The sequence below is a fragment of the Hydractinia symbiolongicarpus genome, chromosome 13 (assembly GCF_029227915.1).
Source record: "Hydractinia symbiolongicarpus strain clone_291-10 chromosome 13, HSymV2.1, whole genome shotgun sequence".
NCBI lineage: Eukaryota > Metazoa > Cnidaria > Hydrozoa > Anthoathecata > Hydractiniidae > Hydractinia > Hydractinia symbiolongicarpus.
This window is the reverse complement of record NC_079887.1, coordinates 9753454-9780614: the sequence shown is the minus strand read 5'-3', so window position 1 is coordinate 9780614 and position 27161 is coordinate 9753454. Positions and strand designations below refer to the sequence as shown.

Genomic DNA, 27161 nt, shown 5'->3' with positions numbered 1-27161 from the left:
AGATAAAAGATATTACGTAAAAAACACAACTTTCTTAATACTTGGATGTTGGGGATCGAAAAAACGTTCGTCGTAATAAGGATTAAAGTCGGAACGCGCTGCTCCATCTAAAAGCTTTTCATTATTTCATTATATTGAATCAAACTGAGCATAATTATAACATGTCCTAGTATGACAAAATGATAAAATTGTTTACTGTCGTTTCTTTTTACAGCAAAAAACCGCGTATCAGTAACAGTTCTGTTGTAATTCTGTTTTTAGTTTATAAAGACCAACACTTTTGTGTTTCCCTTTCTGTAAGTACAAATTATGGGGAAAATGGTAGAAAATAGTTGCGCGGGAAGAGCACGCAGTCTCATGAACGACAAATAAAAAATTCGATTTCATTTTTAAAACCGTGAAGCGACGCGACCCACCACCGGCCTCTGTGAAGTGACGCACCACCAACGTCTGTAAAACACCAACAGATTGCAGTCCTTAACGCAAAATACGTAGAAAGCTCTCTAACGGCTAATGCTGAGCATCAATACAAGATAGTTGTGGTTGAAATTTTTTGTATTAATTTTCTTTCATCATAGATAATATACAATGTTCGATTTACAACAGATTCTAAATGAATGAAAGCAGAGTTTTTATCACAATAAAACGTTTCGTAAACTAATTTATTATAAATCTGAGGAATATCATCGTTGTTGTAGATGTAAAAACAAGTGTTATGCACCCTCCCTTGACGTCAAGCTGTACCTTGAGAATGTCACCAGCATAACACACTGCACCACTCAAATGAGAAGTTTTCAAAATATTTGCATTGTATCAGGTTAGACGCTGCGCGTCGGGGATAAACGAGGCATTAAGTTTACAGTTAAACGAGTGAACAAGACTCTATCAAAACTTAGATATTACCGTTAAGATAAAAAAATGTCGGACTAACTCAAGCCGAAAAAAAAGGCGGCAAGTTATTTAGAATATTTTAAGAAAATTTTGCTAGAAAGAAAAGATAGACTGTTTTTGGCAGCATAATTCGTTAAAACTTTAAACCAAACTTATTAAGATATCCATTTACATAATTTTAAAGAGATACAGAGTATTACTACAGATTAAACATGAAATGTTGTGTATCATAAAAATTCCTGGCTTTTCCTTACACATCGTCTGACGTTCTTTTTAAATGTCGTATCGTATTCATTCCGCCATTCTTTCTACAAAATGAAAGATAGAAAAACAGATTACTAAAAGACAAGAAACCAAATTCCATTACTTATGCTGGGAAATTTATTTATGACTCCGTATAGTGTTCGAATATAACGACCTTGTATCTTATATAGCCTGCACCCAAATATATGTATGTCTATAGACAGGTATCCTGCTACTATACAGATATATAGATCTATATAATACATGGGCATGCTTATATAGTCACATCCTATATGCGATTTTTTAAAGTACTGTTCTAAGTTCTAATTGTAGAACACAACATCGCTCGTTAAACCGGTGGTAAGCTGCAGTGCGTGTTCGCGTATATGACGTAGTGGATCAGGGATTAACAATTTTGGTTTTAAATTGTTATAAAAGTCATTTAGAAACGCAAGTACGACGAATTATTATTCATAATTTCCACTGGAGCGGAAAACTACCATTTGTCAATTCTGTTTGGGCGAGTAGTAAATTTTTCCGGATGAAACACCAATGAAATGATTAATTTGCAAAATAACCAATTAGTTGGCAGTTATTATTAGAGCTGTCAAAGAGTGAGTATAAAAAACATAAAGGACTTTTTACGACATTTTGCCAGTCTCAATATAGTGGCTTCATGAATTGATTAGATTGGAAAAAACTCCAGGAAAATTAACACTGTAGCTTTCGAATAGCCATTACACGTTCCTTATAATTTGGAAGACAAACTACTTACAGCTGCATCTACGTTGGCTGGTGATTCGTCATTAGGTTCGTTGATCATTGAGATGACTGATAACAATATCGTTTCTACCGTGTGTATGGGTAACCACCTCTCCTCTGGTCGTTCATATCCAAATTTATCTTCCCCTGGCTCGTGTAGAATTGATATACATACATCTCCATCTTTTGCCACTAATATAGAAAACAATAACAAATCACGTGATAAAAAATCATGCAAGAGAAAAAAAAGCCTAATATTAAAAAAAACTGGTACGGTACTGAAAAATTTAAGTCATGTCTCACCCACTTAACTGACATCTATAGAATGGTATATATATCCTGATTCTTAACTAGAATTTGTGACATAATACCATTCCGACTAAAATACACTTGTTTAAGTTGGCATTAAGGTTTGAGTTGTTTGAAGATATAACTTGGGGAAGACCCCATTTTAGATATGCTAATTGACAATTTCAATCTTAATTAACAACCTTGTAGCTATACTTACCATTAGGATGCCAAAATTCACTGACAAATTTCATTTTTGGTGGTTTTTGTGGATACTCAGGTGGAAACATCAAATGTGCTTTAAAGAAACCTCCTTCACTAAACATAAAATAGATGTTATGTTGTTAGAATTATTGACATGCAAATTCTCAACCGAGACTGGTAAGTATAATGTCGGGTAAGAGTAATCAGTATTTTGATGAAATTGGAACAGTGCTACTCTAAACCATAAGCAGCCACATACACCATCATAGCAATATATACAATACTGTGTAATACACACTATTGTATATAGGAGACAAAAAGGAAGAAAAAAAACAATCTGTTTAAGACCCACTGTCATCTGTCGTTTATCAAGGGTCTGTGCAGACATAGTTGTTACTCACTAGAACGAATCTGTTGGTCCCATCACCATCACTTCCCATTTAAATAAGTTGTCATCATCAACCAAGCCTGCTGAGAAGCCTTCAACAGGTTTCTTATTCAGGTCTGAAAATAAATTAATAAAATTTTATTAAATCTTTGTGACAGAAAGTATAAAATTTTAGTATTTATACGTTATATCACAACATCCTTCATTCAATAAGCATGACCCAAAACAATCAGATAAGAACTTTCTTTAAATAACAAAAAACCATGTGGCTGATTAGCTATATAAAACTGTCTGTACCAACACCTAAAGTAACTTAAAGCATGTAACTATCTGTTTTAAAACTTTGGTGCTGGCAATTTTTTTCTTCATGCATAACATATTCTATATACAAAGTTATATAACATTGAAAATAAATTTTTTGTGATTGCTGATAGAATTAATATCCTTATTTTATACTCAGTTTTGTTTTTTTTTGTTTATGGCAAGGCACAATTTCTAACTCTCGCCATTAGACCACATGATTATGCTTATTGTTTATTTAGAACACTGCTGCTTACCTAAACATGATTGCATTTTAAGTAGGACTTAGACCGTAACATCAGTGGACTTCTGGAAGCTATTTGTTATGCATGTAGTTTTAAATAGTGATTTTACTACATATGTGAAAAAAGTTGCCATAATTCAGAATCTTAGAATCGCTGTATTTTGACTTTGGAATATTTCATTTAAACTTACAGGAGGGCAATTAGAAAACTTAAAAAATTGCCATAAAAAACTAGAGCACAGCTAAACATTATTGTATATACTGTGTTTTAAAATTATCAAAAACAGGATATTACAAAGCTTGTAAATATGGTAGTGTAACTGTATTTGAAATAAATTTTAAACTTGTTTTTGATGCTGTCAGCGTATAAAGGCATTTACAACATTACTGCCTAAGGTATCATCAATTCATATGGCTGCAAACAATCTTGTTTAGCCAACACACTGAAAAAATTATTGAAGTCCTACACATTTCAAATGGAACTTCTATTTCACAATTTTAAACTTTTTCTTTGGTCTTTTTATGATTAAGCAAATCAGTTTCTTTTTTTTCTATCACTCCTTATCACTATCTTTTTTTATAACTTGTGAGGCCTAAAGTTGATCCCAAAAAATTGACCGCAAAATTTGAAAGCCTAGACCCAGACTCCCAAAACTGGTATGTTTAAACAATGACACAATTATAACACCAATTTGTAATATCTCTCAAGTAGTAAAATAGTGGTTTAATTGCGTGGAAGTGCATTTTTAATGATCTAGAGTGTCTAATTTATTCCGCTGTATCAAGTCTGTCCTTATAACCTCCTGCCAAGTCTTTCTTGGTCTGCCTCTGGACTTTGCCCCAGGAACTATCAAGTCTTCTACACTTTCTTACCCAATTATCCTCCTCCATTCTTTCCAAGTGCCCTAGTCAATTCAATCTTCTTATCTGGATAACATCTTTAATTCTACAGATACTTAGCCTGCTTCTTAGCTCATCTGAACTCTTTTTTGTCTCTCAGACTGGCGTTACACATCCACCTCACCATTCTCATATCATTCCTTTCTAAACGGTCAGGATCTTCCTGCTTCACTGCCCATGTCTCACTACCGTACAAGATAACACTTCTTACACAGGCCTCATACAACCTACCTTTTACCTCAATTGACAGGACTCTGCTAGTCAACAAAGGAAGTAACTCTCTGAATTTTTTCCAAGCAGAACCTATCCTGCAAGTAACACTTCTTCCAACACCCCCTTCACTGCCCAACATATCACCTAAGTAACAGAAGTTCTCAACTATCTCTAACGAGCCACTGTTGTACATCATTGAAGCTGGAAATACTTCATTCTCTATAATCTCAGACAGAGAAGATAGTTAAGAGCTAACTCAGGTTTTTCTGTTTCTTACAGAAATCAGAAAATCCTAAAAAAATCCAGCCAACTGAGCTGCCAACTTATTTTTACAAGGACTTTAGGCCCAAAATGTGATCTATTTTTTATGTTGGCCCTGACAGTCAGGGTTAACACCTAATTAGGCGGCATGACCTAATTAGGCGAGTCGTTTAGTTAGGTAACGTGATGTAGTTTAATTAGACTACCCGTAGTCTAACTAGGCAGACGAAAACTTTCTGTTGTAAATACGTTGAAATCATTGCGTTTCGCACTACAATTTTTATGTGAATCAAATCTGTCCACTTTGCAGATAATTTTGACCAATTATCGTCTTATTTGCATTGCGCATTGGTAACTTATGGTCCAAACCTCGTGTGGCACTATTTGTTGTTTTAAATAATGGATTTCAGCCATTCACGCCGCAGGGAAAAAATAAATATGACGGACGAAAACGTCACCTAAATAGGCGGCACTGAACGTAATTAGGTTATATATTTCATTTTAACAATTCTTAGTTGCGCGAACAGATCGAGGAACGAGTGACAATTTTGGAATCATGGTCGCGTAGACTATCCATTCTGAACAAAGATTTTTTTAAGAAATTTTTCTTAGTAATGTGTGAAAAGCCATTAAATATTGTAATCTCCTAACTAGGTTACATATGGCCTCACTAGGCTACAATGAGTCGCCTAAATAGGTGGTATGGACAAATTAGCCTACCGTCGCCTAATTAACTGCCTGATAACATGTTAAAACACCGAGAAAGGCATTCACCTCGACTAATATAGTTATCCCTATGCCTGAACAGCCACTAATGCACTTTATGGTCTTATAGATACTCAAACATTAAAAGATTTGACGAAACACACGTAACCTAATTAGATTTAGAGTCAGCCAATAATATAAACAAGATTAAAAATATTCAAAGGAAAATGCATGCACAAATTTACCTTGAAGTTGTCTCTTTAGTAGCAATGAAGCTTGATCGCCCATTGAAGGTGATAATATATGATGTTTCGGTAAAATGTAGCTAGATAATAACGAAAATAAATGGTGTTTTTTTTTAAAAATATGGCAAAGATTGGAAGCTTCTGTGTTGTTTGTTGTCGCTCAATATCGCATTGGTCTTTTTTCATAAATTTTTATGGTATTATGCGCATGCGCAGTAACTTCCTTTTATTTGACGTCACATTTCATGACGTAAGACCAACTCTTTAACACATTTGTAAAACAGGTAGAGGGTTCGGCACATTTCGGAGTCACATTTAAGTATGTAACTTTAACAATGGTTAATTCTGCAAAAGAACCTAAAAACATATAATCTTTAAAACAGCCAAAACAATGGTTGCCCACCTGAATGAGATGCTAAAGGGGTCTAAGGTCATTGGAATTGTAAAACTATGAAGTCGGTCACTGCCGGAGAGAAAAAATGAAATTGATTAATCGAGACTTGGCGGGAAAATAATGAAATTTAATGTCTCTTGTTTTCTTCCTGGCTGTTGTTTACACAAACTAATTTAATTGCAGTGTTGCCAGCAAATCTTTGTGTTCTTTAATACTTCTAGCTATAACAATATAGTTATGAATTACGGTATTATTTAATCATATTTCCATAGTTTTGTTTTTTGTTGTTTTAGAGTTATAGCTAGCGTAGCTACGCGTTTAACTGCATCGCTATCAGTTAAGAGGAGAAAACATACCATTTGCAGTCAACTCTGACGGGAATAGGTTAGAAAAGGTTTTATTATGCAAGAACTACAAACACTATGCAACTTAACACTTCCCCCTTTAAATTACTACTTTTTAGACAGCGCAAAAGGTGTTGTAGCTTACAGCTTCTAGTTCCATCATGGTTTCACAGTTTCCTGACTTTAGAGCTTAACAGCTGTATGGCTTCATAAGAATGTAATGTCTTTATTTAAAGAACAAAAGTAAACATGAGTCTCAGCATTTATTCCCTTTTTCTTCAGTAGGGTTTTTTTTAAAATCTAGCTGATACTTTTAAACAAATCTCTTATCCTGTTGTGTTCTGGCAAAACTAGCTATGCATATCCATGGCATGAAATCCCAATTCTTTAAGTTTATTATTTTACTGTGGCCCCTATAATTTAGGAAAATTAACGTCAGCAGCTATAGAACCAATGTGATGAAGATCACTTAGGAAAAAACACTTTTCACGTCGACCATTTTGAAAGATTCCTTACGTGTCTTCTTCTCTTGTTTTGAATTATTAAAATAACTGGTTGTCACTCAAAAAGATAAATACATTGGCATGCTCAAAAACTTGTTCAAAAGGTTATGCAGCAAGAAGTTTTCTTGTGTTGTTTCGAAAGTTATACAGCAAGTTATTAATTGCACAGTTTCCTTGAATGACCATTTAACTAAGAACGTTGTCAAGGTTTTAGTCTAGCAGTGAAAGGAAGAGTCCTGGCTAATTATCACTTGCGCATTTTACTGATGAGGATGTCAGGCTTTTTAAGTACAGCTGAAAATTTTGGACAGATACATGTGTGTGTGACTAGTTTATTATATCATTAGTTGATATTATTACTGTATGCTCTTATTAGTTTATGATATATTTTTTACTATATGAAGAATATGACGAAAGTAATAAGATATAAGATGCCCTAATGCATGGAGTTTGGTGACCTCATGTATAAGAATGTAATGCTGTGGAAGACACTCACATGGAGTGCAGCCAAGATGTACATTTCATTGTTAGGGTGTCATCATCATCATCATCATTTTCGGCTTAACGTCCGTTTTCCATGCTATCATGGGCTGGACGGGGTATATTAATGACCCTCTTCCAATCTGATCTAGACTATGTTAGATCTAAACTCAACTTCCGCTGTATCAAGTCTGTCCAAGTCTTTCTCGGTCTGCCTCTGGGCTTTGCCCCAGGAACTATCAAGTCTCTACACTTTCTTACCCAATTATCCTCCTCCATTCTTTCCAAGTGCCCCAGCCAATTCAATCTTCTTATCTGGATAACATCTTTAATTCTACGGATGCTTAGCCTGCTTCCTAGCTCATCTGAACTCTTTCTGTCTCTCAGACTGGCGTTACACATCCACCTCACCATTCCTTTCTAAACGGTCAAGATCTTCCTGCTTCACTGCCCATGTCTCACTACCGTACAACATAACACTTCTTACACAGGCCTCATACAACCTACCTTTTACCTCAATTGACAGGACTCTGCTAGTCAACAAAGGAAGTAACTCTCTGAACTTTTTCCAAGCAGAACCTATCCTGCAAGTAACACTTCTTCCAACACCCCCTTCACTGCCCAACATATCACCTAAGTAACAGAAGTTCTTAACTATCTCTAACAAGCCACTGTTGTACATCATTAAAGCTGGAAATACTTCATTCTCTATAATCTCACCTTTGCAACGCTTGCATACAAACTGAATGTCAGCTCTTAACCTTCCACCAATACTACTGCACTTTTTATGTACCCAATGCTTTCAAGTCTGACAAAAAATTGAGTTACTACCAACGCCTTTCCTGCAAACTCCACAAGGCCACTTTCCAACTACAAGGTCACACTTGAATGCAATGCTACTAATCATGACTTTAGACTTTGCTGTGTTCATCCTTAGCCCTTTCTCTTCTAGTCCTTTCTTCCACTTCTCAAACTTTTCAACTAATTCTTTCATCGACTCTGCTATGAGAACTAAATCATCTGCATATAATAACTCCCATGGACAACCTGTTCTGAACTCCATTGACAGGGCTTCTAAGACTAAAACAAACAACAAAGGACTAAGTACAGAACCCTGATGTACCATACCATTGTGTCATGTGTCATACCATTCAAGTGCATAATGCACTTGAATGGTAATCACTTCAACCTGAGCAGCATTTGAGCGGTATTTGTATTTGATGGTGTTCTGTAAACATTAGACATTTCTTTCCTTTGTGATCTCTCATGACATTAATTAAGTGATTGAGATGAAGTGTTGTATAGCTTTCAAGACAATACAAACGTTTTCGTTTATTGTATATGTTATGCTGGGTTTTAATTCCTTTGTAACTTTAATTATATAAAACGCCATATTTACACCATGTAAAACCACAATAGGAATGGTAGCAGCAGTACAAACGGTATATATATATAGGAAATCAAGTAAAGCTTCATAAAATATATATATATACATTAATGCTTCAAAAATTAGTTTTTTCTTATCACATAAAAAATGGCCAAATAATTTATTTTAATACAATTTATTGTTTGTGTATTTTTCAAAATTCTAGGAAGACAGCAATGTCATTGGAGGAAGAAGAAGCAGGTCAAACATCTGAGTATATATTGGTTGCCAAACTAAACAATGCAAAAAACATCTCAAATTTATTGAAAGCTGTGCACTTTAAGGAGGTAAGACCTTTATAAATTTAACCTAACTTTTTAGTGTGATTTACTAAGACACTGCTTGGTAGCCATTATGTGGACTGAAATAGGACCTGAAACTATTGGCAAAATTGTTTCAAATCGACCATCTACATTGAAATTGCATTTATTTCCAAGCATCTCATTTAGGATTTTTTTACCAGTGATTTTGCAGCATTATATTTAGCTGAAATTATTTCTGGGTGCGGAGGCTAAGTTTCGTTGCCTTCCGACTTTCTTAAATTAGTCACTGCAATTATTCATTCATTATTTAATTAGAAAATTACTATAAGGGTGTTTTTTTCTGCAATGTAAAACAAAAGAAAACATAAGCAAAAAAATATTTCATAAAACTAATTTTCCATGCAAACGCTTTGTAGTTTTCTGCACATTAGATAAATGACATAGCTTTTTTTTACTTCAATGATAATTCAAGGAAAACACGCAAATAATCTATCTAACAGGAATGGATTTCAATGCAATTATTTGAAGTCTTTGGCAACATAAGGAAAATTAGAATAAGCATAATGGTGGGAGTGTTATGTAAATTATATAGATTATTTGCAAGAGAAAGACACAACAAATCTTCCATTCGAACAATTGTAGTATTAAAAAAATTACCATTAACAAGATGGGGGAGGGATTACCTCAAGTATATAGTATTGTTTATTCACATTAAAGATTACTATTTATTATTTTTTAATAGCAAACAAAGATTTTTATCATGTGTCTCTTATAAAAGATTAGTTTGCTTCTACTACAAGAAACAATTTTTTGCTTTGCAAAATATTCAGTGGAGGCTCTAAAATGACCATCACTGAGGTTTTAAATATAGATTTAATACAGAAGTTGTACACACTTCAGTCAAACCTGTGTAGGATGGCCACTCTGATGTGGCTGTTTTAGTCAGTTTTTTTTTCTTTTAGCCTTTACTACAACTTGTCGAATGTAAGAAACTATTTGAAATTATGTAAGCACTTTGATGACCAGTTATGCAAACTGTAGTGTAAATTACATATTTTACTCTGCATTCCTTTAGCAGTAAAAAAGGGGAATGTTTAAAATTGTGAACCCTAAATTAGATGATGGTGATATTTTTGGTGTAGCCTGAAGTAATCTGTTATTATTGTATTATTGTTAACCAAGGGCAATAAGGCAAAAAAATCAATACAAAATGAATTTTTGTTTTACGTGTTTTGGGTGTCAACACTCATTTTTAGGTTACAACTAAATATAAACATAAGTTAACTATAAAAATCAAGGAATAATTAATAATTCCAATAATTATGTTCTGTCAAATAACAACAGAGGTATAGATCGTATGTTTCTATTTAATGGAGGTATATCACGCATAATTATTAAGCTCTCTTTTGATAGGAGGTAGAAAAAATTACTCCCATGAGCCAAAACAGTAAGTTGTTAAACGATAACAGACATCTTCACACACTTGCACATGGTCAGACACAGCACTGTTGCTGATATACTATCCTTCTGTTATGCTACATGCTGAAGTTTCACTGTACTGTGTAGTGTAGCAGCTACTGCGCATAAATCATTACACCTGAGATGATTGATAATGGGATTTATCTTTGAATCTAAACAGAAATGACAATCTACAGGAAGTTTAAAGTACATCTGGTTAACTTAAGTGGCTCTTCTTAATTTTGATCTAGTATCAATGAATAGTTAACCAAGAAATGGAAGAATTCTGATTACCCTTTTTCTTTTCAACCATATCAGTGATGGTTTTTAAAATATATTTTATAGAAAAAAGGTTTAAAAGCAGTTGTCAATAAAACTAATAGGATAACTGTTTTTGCAAAAAATGCTTTTCAACTCAACTAATTCTTCTTTGTGAAAGGACAAACTGTTACTGTCCTTAGAATCCAGAGAAAACAATATTATTGGACAGCAAGTGTTCATATATGTGTGAAACTGTTAAACTGTAAATATTTAGGAGATTTAAGGTGGCATTAACCCTTTTATGACTGTCCAAATAGATGAATTATTTCCTCAGTGTTTTTTTTATACCATTTTTTTACTATTTCCTAAAAATATAGGCTTTAATACATAATAAAATGATTTTATCTTAACACAAAAATTGCTGAGTCCAGAAATTTCTATTTTAAAATGTATTATAAACATGAAAAAAATCGACTTCTACGAGCTTTTTTACAATCTCCATATTTTTTAAAATAAATCGTGGGTTAACCCTGTTAAAACAGGGTGCAGAGTTTTTTTGTTCATTCATACTTTTTTAACAATAGGCTTTCGTTTTTTTCAAAAGATTCTTTGTTAGCATCCCCTGCTGCATTGAACACTGTTGAAAGAAAAATATTCCAAAGATTTCCCCACACCGTATCATGGCTGCATGTCTGAAAATTTTAAAGTAAACCAAAAATGCTATTGAAAGTTAAAGCTACTGCAGTGTAGCATAATGAAGATAATCTTAATTTCTACATAATGGGCATCTTTGTTGTTATTAGTATTTCTCTTTAATAATTACGTCATTTCTTTCTGTACAATTACGCAAGGGTGTGGACTTAAACTATATTCGGCAAAACTAATTAATTATTCATGAATTTTATTTTAAAGAGAAATTGTTGAGGCTGAATATTTTTGGTAAAAGATAATAGTATTTTAGCTATAAAATCATGACAAGTGTGCTATAACAAAAAAAGTATGGATATACAGTCTGAAAATAACCTTTCGTAACTAATTATGTAAAAAAAAATATTCCGATTTTTAAAAGGGTTACTGCCACCTTAAAAGGAACAAAAAATATCACAGACATAAAAGCTATAAAATACTGGCTTAACTCATCAGGACAGTAAGACAACATTTTTTTGTAATAATACAAGAACGTATTGGCAAGCGTGGGACCAAGGGATCCACAGCCATACTATTAACTTGCTGATACAATTTCTTGTTAAAAAGAGAATGAGATTCATTGGTACCTCTTTTTTTAATATAAATAGAAAGATTGACTTTCACTGCATTCTTGAACTTTGGTCTTTCAAGCCTCTCCATCTTTTTGATGTACACGTTCCTATCAATGACAATTACAGAATTTTCTTACAATAACTTTGAATAACAATCTTGAGACAACTTGGTCAAAGCATCAATTTCAGTCTAGATAAATTACTAGCAAGAGTGCTGTTATACGATCAAAATAAGGACAAATCTAAATCTAATTTGGGGAGGATACCCAAAGCTTTGACCTCACAATTGAGTAACTCATAGTAAGACAAATAATTACAAAACTAATTACAAAAGTTTTTTAGGTTGTAAAGCGAAATTAATTTTTCACTTAAATAGATTGTTTTTTGAAGTCTGACCATTGTGTTCAGAAAATTTGAAAATTCCTTTGTCAGGATTGTTTTTTAATTTTCTTATTTTAACTGTTTTTTGCTTGTCCAAAATGTCATCATTGCTTCTAAGGAAAACTAAAGATTTATGAACAAAAAAAAATAGTGTTAGAAGACTTTCAGTTCAACTTGTTTATTGTCAAATTGTCTTGTCAATGTTCTAATTCTAGATCCTGAAAAAAGAGTTGTTGACATTTTCTGTATGCGTTGGTGTTTTTTAATTTTGTCGTTTGCTAGTCAAAATTGAAGAAATTTAAGAGTCAACCCATCGTCCAGAAAATGCAATAAGGAAATCCATATTTTTTACAAATTTAAACGTATTTGCAGTATGCATTTTCCAGCAAGGGCGCTGAGCCAATTGGAATCAATTGGCTTAGCGCCCTTGACAACAGGCCAATATGGAAATCAACATGACCATAAATAAGGCATGCATGATGACAAACAAAATGTAAATGATAGAATTGTCTTGCCTGTTTGACCATGGTTGTTTTACACAGCTATTATCCTATAGAGTAGTTAATGACTATAAAACACATTGTAGGACCCAAATATGGTCTTTTAAGACAGGTGTTCATTATAACATACATGTGTATTTCATTTTTGACATTAGTATTGAAATTACTATTATTAGATAAATTTAAATCAACTTCCAACATATCTTCTATTAGTTAAAACTTTAAGCGCTTTATTAAGAGTTTGGAGTCAAATTGCATATAACTGTTTCTATATATACTACCTTTACACCATACTTATACCATATTTATATTTATAAAAACCTATATTACCTTAAGGTAATAAGTTTTTGGGAGTTTTGTGAATTATCTGTGACTTTGCAGAATTAAATTCTAGTCCAAATTTGAATGTGTTGATGTGTTAGATTTCAATGACAAAAGTACCCCCTTTCCTTTACTGTCATTCGCACTTAATTGTAATTAAAGATTCCTAAAATTACTTTCCTCAAAATTTCGATTTCTTTAAGATTCTTGGCAACTCGCAGAAATAAAATCTGTTTTTCCTTTGTGTGAATTTAAATTCCTGTGAAAATTTCTTCCCTTAAGGTAATCAAGTGTGAATAAAAAAAAATGTTTCAAAACATAATGAAAAATGAATACGTAATTACAAGGAATCATTATCATCATTCTTGGCTTAACAACAGTTTTCCATGCTAGCATCTACTTCCAATCTGATCTAGATTACATCTAAACTCAAATTTGTCTGCGTCAAGTCTGCCATTTTTACCTCCTTCCAAATCTTTCTTGGTCTACAACTGGGCTTTGCTTGTTATGCCACTGTTGTGCCTAAAATACTTTATTCCTACACTCCAGTTACAAACTACACACTAACTTTCTTGTTTTAGAAGTCTAAATAGGAGATTTAAGCAATATTATTAATGTCACTGTTATGGTTGACTTGTAAGCAATAATGTTTTTAACTTTTATAAATTATATGCTTTACATCTAAAGTGTGAAAGGTGGTGTCTTTTTCCATCATTCTGTTTCACCCTAAAACAAATTTATAATGTTTTACCTTGCATGAGCCACCTTTCTGTCTTCCATGAAAGGAAGCTTAATAAGCTTAGAAGAAAAGCTTAATAACTAGTAACTCTTTTGGCCAAATCTCTTTAAAATGTGGAATGTTTTTCATCCTAAAGTTTGTTGACTGTTTTTCATCCTAAGGTTTTACCCTAAAATCCTAAAGTACTCCTAAACTCTCCTAAAATGGTAAAGTTATCTGTGGTCACTCTATAAATTCCAACTATAGAACTGTCTTAAAATCGTTTTTAGATATACACCACCAGATAATGGTAATTTTATTTCATTGTTTCTAATTATCTATTTTTAGACTGCTACAGTTTTTATATCTGAGAATGGATTGAAAGTGACTGTTGAAGAAAGTAAATACCTGCAAGCAAGTGCATTCGTCCAATCATCTGTCTTCCAAGAATACTTTTTTTCTGAAGAGAGTGCAACTTTCAAGATTAACTTAACGGTTCTACTGGTACATTGCTTCATCTCTTTTTTAGTATAACAACATTATTGACAACCCTGTTATGCATATAAAATATTGATCCTTTTGACTTAGTTTGCAAAAGAATGTTTAGGTTATTAAGTTTAGATGTTTTTCTTTTTGTTGTTTTTTGTGGTTGATTTGCAAATATTGTGTTTTCTATGTTGTAAGTTGTTACCAGGAGGGTCACTACAAACGTTTATCAGTAGTATTACTTTCAGCCTACTTTCAAAGTGAATATTGTTTTTGTTTACATCTCAGAATATGTTGTTGGGACAGAAAGTGGATAACAAACAAAGCATACATTTATTATATATAATTTAACAAGCACGAAAAACAAATGCATTAAAAACAAATACTGATAAACAACCTTGTTTTAGGAGTGTTTGCATATATTTGGTTCATCGTCCAAAGAAACAGGTTCATACACAGCTTTGAAGATGTGTTACGCAGGACATGGTTCTCCTCTCAAATTATTGTAAGTAACTGTCTATATTATAAATATTTCATAAAAATATTTCTTCTCCAAATTAAATCAAAGGCAATTTGATGTATTATTGCATTTCTTGCGGCAGAGAACAAGAAAAGTTAAGTTCATGTCTCCTTGTTTAATTTCAAATGGCCTTTTTTTCGCTTTTTCAGCAAACCATGACAACATTGTCTCAACACCAAAATTTATACCAGCCGCATATTACATATTTATTTTTAAGTATGAAAAAATTGTGGTTAAGTAAACATAAATCAGACATTGAGCTTATATATGGCACCACCTAAAACATATTTTTCATAAAGAATTCAATTAGTTATTTATTATTATTTCAATTATTCATGCGATAAAAGTTGCGGCACCTTTTATGACTGGGTGCAAGTTACTGCTGTATGGAAATCAACTTTAAGTAACGATTCTGACTGGGGCGTCAATAACAGAAATGTATTTGATGCATTTGAAACTTGTTAACTTGCTTTTTTTCACTTAATTTGCATTTTTACATATATTTTCTGGAAAAAGATTGAAATAATACATATATTATTTTTTTGTTATATCCGTGGAATTTGCAAATGTTAATTTTCGTAAAAAAATTCAAAACGGCCAACTCGAGTTTGCGATTGTTTTACCTTGCAAAGGTTTGTTTCGTGAATTTTAACCTTTAAAGTAGCAACTTTCAAATGCAAAATTCAACTCTGGTTATTCTTGCGAAGGCATCATTTCTCATAACACTGGAACTCAGGTAAAGTAAAATTCCACACCACAGTATGTTATTTACTTATAATTATAATATATTTAAAATAATGAAGTTTCAATGTTAAACTGGAGACAACATTTTTTAATTGTTTACAATACAAACAATGTAAATATTCCTCAGATTAGCTGAAGATGGTGGTGTGTTAACAGACTGTTGCATCAATACACAAGAGCCTGAAGAAATGGCAGATTTCAACTTCTCCAGCACTGATGTCATTAACAAGATTATTATGCAGGTGTTATATTATTCTTTATTATAGGGCTTCAAAATTAGGTACATGAGAAACCACAAGAAAATCAATACTTCAAAATAAAGTGAAGCCATGTAAAAATCAATTGTAAAATCATGCTTTTATTTAGTCCTCCTTCTCTCGCCTTGTCATTTATAAAGCAAAGTTTCATTAAAATATGCATATCTAATTTATGTAATATTTAATTTTTTTTGTAAAATGTGATTTCTTATGTTTTATGTAACCCAAAAACAGTTCATTTATTGTTACCCTCAAAAAAATTTTTTCTTACCAGAGAATATATTTATACAAAAAAAACATAAAATAATTTGGATAAAAAGCATTAATTTAAATACACAAATAAATATTAACATTTAACAACTATTTAATTTATTCGTAAGTAGAAAAAAACAACTCATTTATGAGTAGAAGACACAGTATCAGGAATATGTATATAAACATTAGCACCAACCAAAAAATTAATGTAGCATTTTTGCTGTTTTGTTTAGAGTGCTGGTTTAAAAGACGCCTTTCAAGAACTAGACATGACATCTGATGTCATACAGATACTAATGTCACCAGAAGCGCCTTTTTTTCGAATTTCTACTTTTGGCAATTCTGGAAGTGCACACGTGAGTGTATAAACAGTTTACAAGTTTTGAATATTTTTTTAAATATCAAAGACATTAAAATGTTTTTTGTTAAAATATATACAATTTATTTTTAAAATTACCAGTTGCATGATTATTTAATATTTTTTGTAAGGTTGATTACCCAAAGGATTCTGAAATGATGGAAACATTCGAGTGTCAACAAACGCAAAGCAACCGGTATGACAACTCTATCTTCTATTATTATGTGTATGTGTGTAGCTTTTTTTTAATTGTAGGCCTATAAATAAGGGGAGAGCAATTGCTCTTTCTCCTCCAAAGGCTGTCCCAATTCTGAAAAATGAGAAGCTAGCTGAGCCATTAATTGCTCCCCCAATTCCAAAAACGTTTTTCTTGCTAAGCAATATTAATTCAACTCACATGGAAATTAATGTTCCCTTTCTTATTATTTACAGTAAAAAAGAACCAAAATATATAGAAAAAGATAAAATAAAATAGATAATAAAAAGCCCTTGCAGGCTAAAAGATTTCAGATTCTTGTTCACATGTAATTTCTTAATGATAGAAAAGAAAAATTGACCGAAAATGTTATTACCAACCCAGAAAGTTCTGTTGACAGTACTGTAGACCCAGCAAGTTCTGTTGAAACTGCAGAAAATAAAGCAGGTGCAGTTGTTGAAAGGAACATTTTTGACATGTTTTAACTGATATTGTATAAATGTTTCTTAAAAAAAGACAAAAGTTAGAACAAACCAACGTGTTGCTGTTAGCAGGCAAAGCAAGGGTCATAAGTTTAAGATGCCCAAAGCGGTAACAACAATGCAAGTTGATCAGACTTTAGAATCAGATGCTTGTAAAAAATTAACCTGTGAAATTATTACTTTAAAACAATGCTGCACTACACTTACATTCATAAGAAAGAAACGAAGACGTTTTGGCAGATCAATTTATTAAATATTATTGCTTGTGGTGTAGTGGATTTTGGAAATGTTTTCTTATACGACTTATATGACTAAAACCGTTATGAAGTTTAAGATATCTAAGATTTGACCATAAAGCTGGATCCTACAATTTTAAAAACAAAAAAAAAGCAATGGAAGTAGGTGAAAGGAGCAAAAAGGTTATGACTACATTCATTGGTTTAGAGTTAACAAAATAGTATTTATATTTAGACTAGCCGAGGACCCGGAGTCGAAACGCTGGGTTAAGCCACAAGTAACTGTGATGCGTTGAATGCCTGGAAGAGCAATTAATAAGAACTGTAAAATGTGCCACACTTAGGTGGAGCGCTTTAGTATAGTATGTCATAATCGAGTGAGGCGCAAAACATTATTGTGTTTCCGGTGTAATATAATTTTAAAAAAGTAGGCGCACAACATTATGGTATTTTCGGTGTAACATATTTTTCAAAAGATAACTTTCCACAACTTTAGCTGAAAAAAATCACAATTTATAACTCGTTGCTACCCTGTCATAGAGCAAAAATAGTCTGCCAACTTTTTTTAGAGAACGTTCCCGCTAAAAGTTCAAAAATAAATATCACTCCAGCTGAGTGATTAGTACAGGCAAACAATGTCGCATAGGTATAATACAGTCATCATTAACATTGGACTAAGCGCTTAGTACAGGTAAACTGTGTCGTCGATGCGTTTAGGCGTAATACCCTTTTCAAAAAACTTTGATGTAACTTCCGTCTTACATAATAACACAGGATACACACTGTTAACACTTGGCTAATACAGGTAAACCGTGTTGCATATCCATATAGCCTTCGAACCCCTCGAAAAAACCTATCACAGCTTCAATTTAAACAAAACAACAGGAAATAATTTGTTGCTAACAACGGGCTGTACGCTTAGTACAGGTAAACGCTATTACACATGTGTTTAGACGCAATACCCTTAACCAAATAAAAATTTTATTGCAACTTTGCCCTCCAGCTAAAAAAATCCTCCAGCAATTTTATTTTGTTGAGCAAGTTTTTATAACAGTAATAAAAGGTGTTGCTACCTAAACTGCATTTAGTATAAGAAATATTGATTAAAAATTTTGTTGTGGCTAGCCAGCAAGCCAAACTGCATTTGGCTACTTTTACTCTTCACCAAGGTAGCTAAAGAGCTAGCTAGGCACAACCCCAACATAAAAATAAATAATAATATACCAAACTTTAAAAGAATAAGAATAAATAAGGCTTAGTACAGCTTAAGCAAGATGCTGCCTTACGTTTGTAGCTAGCTAAAATCTTAAAATTGATTTGTTTCAGATTTACACATGGCGAGAAAACGTGATGATATTTTCATCTTAATATGTGAAAACATAGACACAATAAAGAGAATATCTTAAACGTTCATAGAACTGAAATAGTTAGGCAGTTATACTAACCTAACCAAATACTTCTTTTGCTTTAAAAAACTTTGCTTTGTTTGAACTCGGTTCTTCGAAGGGAACGACTCGTACCTTAACCCATAGAGCTCTGTTTAGCTGGCCAAAATTCGCCTAAAGGAGTATCTAGCATAGCTTATCAAATAATATTAAAATAACAGTTTACAACAATATATGTGATCAAATGCGTAGCACAGTCTTCATTCTTTACCATTAAGATACGCACAATTGTAACCCTGGGAGAGCAATTTATTGTTTGGGTGTTATTTTCTTATTGATAGGCCTGTGTTGTAACTATAGTATACAATGTCTGTTAATATATTATCAAGTGTTGGTATTTACCAATACATAGACATTATGATTATAATCGGTTTGTGCACCACAATTGGCTCTTCCTCTTCTACTCTGATTATGTTACAATATTTCAGAGATACATAGCATCCAGATTTTCCAAGAGAGACATGCAATAGTACACACACACGCGCAATGCCAATCTTATAAGAAGTTGACAAATGTACCACCTAAAAGCGTGCTCAAAGCACTTAATGTGTGCTTATTTCTGCATGTGTGCCAAAATCTTCCTGAAAAATCTAAACTCTAACTTCTTGCCTACCACTAGCTTTCTTGACTACCACTGCCTTTCTTGCCTACCACTAGCTTTTTTGCCTACCACTAGCTTTCAACCACACAAGCCTTTTTAAGGTCAATGGGTTGCACTAAATGGAATTTTTTTTTAAGTGTACCACAGTTGGGACTCAAAGGCCACATATCTTTGCATTTGTTGTTTCATTTTGTGTGCAGATACAAGACGTCACTGATGAAACCTTCAACTAAAGCTTTGTTGCTGTCAAACAAAGTGTCAGTAAGAATGGATGCAAGAGGATTTTTGTCCCTGCAATACATGATTTTAAATGATAATGGACAAGTTTGCTTTGTGGAATATCTGGTAAGACCATCACTCTTTTAATACTTTAAAATATCTGTTTAAAGATGTCTAATAATTTTTGTGATAACCTAATAAATTGTGTGAAAGTGATTACATAACATTGACATAAAACATGCAATTAACAATAGTTTTATTGTCATAACAAAGAGGCAAGTGAGTTTCCTGGGTTGTTAGTTTTGTTACTGTTCGTATCTCTATAATAATAGCTGTATCAATTCATTTCTGTCACACCAGTATAGCGATCCTACGATGGGCAAACTCTAAGAACAGTCTTCCACATGCTAACAACTAGTCTACAATACTCAACTTTCCGTCTGTGAGTTAAAGTTAGTAGCTGCAAGTAGTGACAGAAGAATACTTGTGGATTCTTCCACAGGCTAATAAGTTTTCCTATATGTTGTCAAAAAATTTTCATTTTTTTCGTGGCAATAGTGGCAATGATTATGGGCAAAAATGTGGTGGCTTTACCACAATTATTATAAACATAATTAAAATTTGAAAACAATAAAATGTCAACTTGAAGAAGCAGTTAACCCAAAATTTATTTTTCGACATTTGACCCATTAGTCCATAAAATGTAAAAAAATATAACTTTTTTCACAGAACTTCTTTTGTGCTGGCCAAACATCAATAATAAAACAAAAAGATATAGTCATACCTGAGATGTATATTTATTTCAACATCAACAAGATGACAAGGTTATGTTATAAAGCCATAGGTAAAACACCTCTTCTGTTTGGAATCTCTAGCATTAGAAGAGCTCCAACAAAATTTTTGCTCGTACTAGGGTGTCAATCCTTCCTTATGCACTATTTAACCATATCCAGGATAACATCATCATCTGACACACATAATCAATCCTCAACACCGCTAATGCTACTGGTAAAAATATAATATTCAATTCAAACTCATGAAAAGAAAATAATACTTAAATATTGCATACAACAAGATTATTTCTAAATTCAGGACATTCTGTCAATAATTAGATAACTACCTGAACAATGATTACTGGTCACAAGAAAATTAAGTTATTATCTTTAAATGTCATGGTAACAAAGCCAATTTCCCTTAAATACAATATTAACTGATCACTTTCAGACTATATTTTATCTGAACACTGGTTATCTAATTAAGAAGTTGTTCTTTTTAACAATTTCTCCAAATCTCATTTTCGATGCTGCATAAAAATGTGCAAATGGCAGTCCTTTTGGAAGACATTTTTTCTTGTTACATACAATTTCTTGTTACAGTCTTTGTATTGATGGAAATGATTCACGATGGTGAATATATTTTTTACACTTGAAGTACTCATGCAAGGTTGGTTATTGATACTAGGGAGTTCATATATCACATGCTACTGTGCTCTGAATCAATCTAAAAGTACAAACCGCAACTGAATAACTTGTCTGATATTTTTTCTTAACACATAGATGAAGCTAAATATGTGAAAACTTGCAAACCTTTCCATCTAATATTCATGATGCTCTCGAAGAAATCACGATAAAACAGAAATAGATTATCTCCACTATTATTCTCATTTATTACGAATAATAAGTTAGATCTTATTGACATCACAAAAGAAAGGGGTGCAATACATCATATAAGCATTCATCACTTGATCATGAGTCTTACATCGACCATAGACAATAGAATCTTCTGAAATACTTGAAAGACATCTTATACAAGTGACCACCTGCCCACCTCTGTTTTATACGTCTTTCTATCAAACAGTTAATCCATTGGCTGAAGGACAACATTATTTTGATAAAAGGATACCAAAACATGTTTGGAAGAATGCAACCTTTTGGAAACACTATTAAACCCAGATAAACACAACATTTAAACATTCCGAAGATATAAATGATATAGACAGAGAGACGAAGCACATCCAGGAAGCTCTATAACCCTGTGGTCTGTTAGCATACCAGCAAAAAAACCAAACAGTAAAGCATAATGTTGCCCTGAAATCTTGGTAGACTAATGACCTCACTATTTTTATAACAAGTGAAGAAACAATTTTTTATATTTTTCAGACAATCTTCATTACAATCGATGCAAATTTGATTGCAAAAAATTTTACAAGGCAGTCAAAATAATACAGAATACATTCTTAACAAAACATTTTGTTAAGCATGATCATCTCCAAAAAATAACATCTGGAGTAAATTTTGCCAGCTGAAGAGACCAGCAATCAAAGATAGCAACTGAATAGCAACTAAATTTCCTGAATTTGATTTATATCTTTAACACATTTATGATAGAACTTTCAGAAACTAACATCAGTTCAACAGACATAGCACCACATTCAAATATTAAGTGCTCACAAGTAACACCTGATGACATAAAACAGTTATCAAACATTTAAATTTAAATAAAATTGCTGATCCTAATAACATACTTCTGAACATTTCTCATTTATCATATGCTAATTCTTCTTCTTTTCCTCATATTCTTTGCGACAACTACAACACTTTTATTAAATCTGGGACAACACCTTTGTCAAAGTCGACAATTATTCCACTTGTCAAGCCTTATAAAAAGTCCTTATTAAATCCAAATAACTACCATGGCATCAGTCTTATTCCCATTTGTACAAAACTACTCCTTAAAAATTGTCATTCATCTTAATTTGAAGGTACTGCATACTTCATTGTAAAGTTTTAGGCTTAGTCGAGGTGTCAGACAAGGCTCTATACTATCACCTCATCTTTACAATATTTATACTGAAAATGTCCTTGATGAAGTAAACAATCTTTCTATTGGTATAACTACTGGAGACATCTATATGTTTTTTTTTTCTATGCTGACAACATTATTTAAATGAGCACAAATTTATCAACGCGCATATAATTTGCAATAAAAAATATCATAAAATTTAATCCTTCAAAGGCAGAATTTAAAATAACTGGCAAAAATCATTCAGAAAACCCATCTATTTCAATAACACCAGAATTAAACCAAACTGAAACTTAACACATCTCGGTTTTCATCGGCTAACAAGAAAAACAACGAACAATGCTACTATTGAAAAATCGCACATACAATATCAATCAAACGAAATGTGTGCTGCAACATCTGCACTTATCAAAAGGGGTGTTCACTTTTGCCACCCCATCACTATATTTACACTCTTTAACACTCTACTGATGCCAAAACTACTGTATGGTCTAGAACTTTGTCAATTCAATCAAATATCAATCACAACACTCAATTCCTGTTCAGGAACTTCACCAAGAAGTTTATTTGATCTATCAAGACATAGCCTCGGTATATTTTAAACAGTATAATGCAACAGAAGTAACTCAATTTTGTTCCTCTATTGTATCACTTGTGTACTTGTGAAACCTTTGTGTCATCATCCAGCCTTTTTAACAATATCGAGGCCATTTGTAATGATACCTCGATGAATATTGCCGAATTCTTACTATTTCCAAAAAAATACTTCGCTCCAAAATCGATTCTGGATTTAGGGAATTACCCAATATTCCAGCAAGTAGTATAATGTTTCGAAAACTTTTTTTTAAAAAAAGAGAGTTCAAGAGCATCATGGGAAAACATATTCCTGAACACAGTAATATATGTACATACATAACGCTTCTTATTTTTTACAATTAATTTAAGATGTACCAAGTTTAGTGTTTAAAGAAGAAAACTTATTATACAAATAGCTAAGCTGAGTTAGTTTACTGCTAAATATTTAAAAACTTTGTAGAACAAGCTTGTGTTCTACTTTTTTCTATGAAATATAAAAAAGGGTTAACTTCCTCTGTATGATATGAGAAAAAACAAACAGTAGGAACTTTTATGAAAGTGTTTTGTAATTTCATATTTATTTTAGTGTGCACCTAATGAAGATGATGAAGAAGAGGAGAATTTTGATTGATAAATATTGGTTACAAGTGATTGGTTAGAATGCTGGTTTCTTTATACTGATATGCAGCTGCAACAAGAACGTTTCACATAAAAAGAAGGAATTGAGTATCACTATGGATAAACTATTACCATTGACTTTGTGAGGTTTCTTTTATAACTTTTTCTAGTTGAAGTACTATTGTTTCACTAGTTGTTCATTAAAAACTATTTATCCATGTTCTGCGAAATACTTCTTCATGAGGAATTAGACAGTTCAATATGTTTGCATGCGCAGTTTTCAAGTACAGGTCTTTTTAAGCATACATAAGGATGGTTTAGATGACCTAAATATACATCTCAAGGTTATTTGAACTGGAATCTAAAACGCATCTCATCATGAAACGATGTAATAACCAAACTTATTCACACTTTGCTTTAAATTGAAAAAATCAAACAATAAACTGTATTTACTTCCAGTTATTTGGGATTTCTTCCAGTTATTTAGGATTTCATCAGTGACATTGTCGCTTTATGTTTGAACTTATTTCTTTACAATGAAATATCGATTTTCTAAAATGTGATTAATAATCTGTTTTAGTTAATTTTAAGAATATTCCATGTATGTTTTTTTTATCTATTTGTGCGTAATGCTAAAACTGAGAATTTCTAAAGTCAAACAAAAAGTTGCTTTTTTTCATTTTCGAAAATAAATTCCGGGAAATCCAATGAACGAAATTTTCCCAAACCGTACTTTCCATAAAAGTTAAGACCTATAAGTTCAGTAAAAATTGATATAAACTTACATTTTTATTTCCTTATCAATTAGAAAGTTATTAATATACCCATCCAACCCATACTAGCATGGAAAGCGGTTGTTAAGCCGAGAATGATGATGATTAATTATAGTTCCCGAGTTCCTGGATTGAGCTGCTAATAAACCATTGACTAAAATACATTCTAGAAAACATTAAAAGCAAATCTCACAATTGAAATAAGTCAGATAAAGAAATTAAGTGCACTTTAAGTGTACATTAAAGCGCGGCGGCGGAATATATAATCTAAATTTAGGCTGGTAAAAATAGGGTTAAAATAATTGCCAAAATAATTGATAATCCATCATGATAACGAAATATTTTATCATTCATATAAATATATTCAAAATATCAAACTAAATGGCTAAAAATATATATGCATCTCACATATTAAATAAAACATCCACTTTGATCATAACGTCATACATAATTAGTATAATTAGCAAAATAGATTTTTTTAAAAAATAAAGTGAGAGGTAATAAGCTTTAAGAAACCCAAAACTTTGTTGAAGTAAAAATAAGAAGTAAAAAAGATCAAAAACATTAATACCTGCAAAAATTAGTACCATTAAGGTATATAATATGATTATACTTTAACACACTTGAAGTTTATCTAATGTATTATTCAGTGATATACGAAGTTTAATATTTTGATGTTTTATCATCTTTGCCAGTATTAAAATGCGCTCACGTGGAGGTGATGTTCTCGTAGAAGGATGTTTAAACATATAACCAATTGAATATGTGTCAGATTTAAATGACTGAGATGAGCCGGGTTTAATACTTAAAATACCAGGTTGAATATAGTATGTGAGACAGCTTGTCATCATCTTAAAGTCCATAAAAATATAAATCTACTGTAGAATCTAGTCTTACTTAGACCTTTTTAATAGCAAAGGTTGCTGTATAGAAAACAAGTCATGTGGCTGAGGCAGTGCTTCAAATTTTCCATGTCTGTCCTTTCGTGACAGTGCGAAAATTTTGAAGTCAACTTCAAAGCCACATCCTGAGGTAACCACATGTAATTTTTAGTTGGTAATACCAAATTTGATCATTCTAGTTATGAAAAATGTTTGGGTACTGGAATTTTGTATTTTATTTTTCTTGATTGTGTGACCACTTTTCAATTTAGCCTTTTTGTAGCTGGTTGAATGAATAATCAGCTACCTCTAGCAGAAATGCCGTGTTTGCAATATCCACTTTTGCCTGCTGGACAAGAACATGAACCCTCTAAAACATTTCCACTTTTCCTACCCAGGGTAACACAAACGTTTCTTTTGTCCTTCGTCATGCTAACTTCCCACTGTCTTTTAATCAAAATACCCTATAATCCCATATAATAAATATGCTATCAGCAGTTAAATATCTCTCATTTTTAAATTTTCTTCCTCTGTCAAGTGTTTTTATGATTGCAGTTTTTGGTGATTTTCCACTGTTTAAGCGATGTAACTCTCTTTTATATAGGCGAGGAGGTCTCCTTGATATAGGCAAGTATTTCAAAGGCTTGCTCCAGGTATTTATTACAAACGGTGGCAGCTCTTTTATAGAAAATATACATGGAATTATTCTTGAAACATTTAAGCGTAACTTTATACGCCTGATTTCTGCCTTGTCTATTTTTATTAAATTAAAGCCAGCAAAAGTTCAACACAGCAAGTGAGTTCACGTTAAACGCTGAGTTTAATGTTTTTAAAAGCATTTTTAATTCAATTCTTCATACTTTCGCTTTTAACATTTCAGTCGTAATGAACGAAAATTTGAGAAACAAATGTGGTAACATTTACAGACACAATCTCTGAACTGTTGCAACTTTAAATTGTAATAAGCTTACATTGTGAATTTGTGTTGACTGTTGTGGAAGAATAGCCTCGTCTAAGCAAGAATCCTCTCCCCCCAGAACCTCTTCCACGGTTTGGAGGGCCACCTCGAAATGGCTGCGTGGATCGAATTTCCTTCTGCAAAAGCTCAGCATACTTTTGTTTTGCTTTCATGCGTACACACCAGTCTTCTTTGAAGCTGGGTTCAAACAACTCACCTCCCATTGTAGACAAAAGACTTTTTAGCATCGCTTTGGCTTTAGTCTCCTTCAAAAGGGCAGGCGGAACATTTAGACGTCTGTTGTATGTGACTATGGTGTTTACCTGCCCAAGCATCAAAATCGATTGCTCGACAAGTTCGTTTAGGTCCTCCATTGCCACCTCGCATATTCCTTCTGGTGAGGAAAGTGCATTTTGCAACGACATCCACACTTTGGATAATGGCCCAAGAACATCAGTAATTTTTTGTCGAACCTTGCAAGCAGTTTTGTCTTTATTAATAATAGAATATTTATTTTGTTCCTCCAATAAAGATTTCAGATAGTTGTCCAGGCTTGCTGAACTTGGAACATTGCTTTGGCCGGGTTTTTTGGTAAAAATGCAACTTTTTATGTCATTCTCATTAATGTATGTTGAAAATTTGTCCTTAATGTAACTTCACAAAACCTCTGGTAAGCTATAACTGTGAGCTTTCTCGGTCGTTACCATCTCAAACGTTTTTGTAGGTGGATAATAATCCTCGTTATTCTTATGGTCAGAACAAGTCAGGGAATTATTCCTTTCTCTTGTTTTCGAATTCTTCC

The 27161-nt window shown here is 32.6% G+C and overlaps 2 protein-coding genes across 4 annotated transcripts in view; one reads left to right on the top strand and one right to left on the bottom strand.

Annotated features, from left to right (window-relative positions):
- Nucleotides 1-537: 537 nt before the first annotated feature.
- LOC130623663 (ubiquitin-conjugating enzyme E2 G1-like) lies at nt 538-5834 on the bottom strand. The gene is made up of 5 exons (XM_057439170.1): nt 5645-5834; nt 2790-2892; nt 2405-2502; nt 1910-2088; nt 538-1199 (listed from the first exon to the last, which is right to left on the bottom strand). The coding sequence occupies exons 1-5, from the start codon at nt 5685-5687 to the stop codon at nt 1119-1121; spliced, it is 504 nt and encodes a 167-aa protein (XP_057295153.1). The 5' UTR covers nt 5688-5834; the 3' UTR covers nt 538-1118.
- Nucleotides 5835-5915: 81 nt separating this feature from the next.
- The window catches only part of LOC130623658 (cell cycle checkpoint protein RAD1-like), a 29506-nt gene continuing 8260 nt past the window's right edge, over nt 5916-27161 (top strand). The window contains exons 1-10 of one of the 3 annotated variants that reach the window (XR_008981153.1): nt 5916-5963; nt 6332-6422; nt 8958-9078; nt 14301-14456; nt 14846-14943; nt 15830-15944; nt 16448-16570; nt 16704-16768; nt 19733-19877; nt 23716-23889. Coding sequence is in view for 2 of the 3 variants with exons in the window: in XM_057439165.1 (XP_057295148.1) it covers nt 8968-9078; nt 14301-14456; nt 14846-14943; nt 15830-15944; nt 16448-16570; nt 16704-16768; nt 19733-19877; nt 23716-23760 (858 nt within the window). In the remaining variant the exon portion in view is untranslated. Of the gene's footprint in view, nt 5964-6331; nt 6423-8957; nt 9079-14300; nt 14457-14845; nt 14944-15829; nt 15945-16447; nt 16571-16703; nt 16769-19732; nt 19878-23715; nt 23978-27161 lie in introns of those variants that run through there. The other 2 variants (XM_057439165.1, XM_057439166.1) reach the window with 2 other exon arrangements.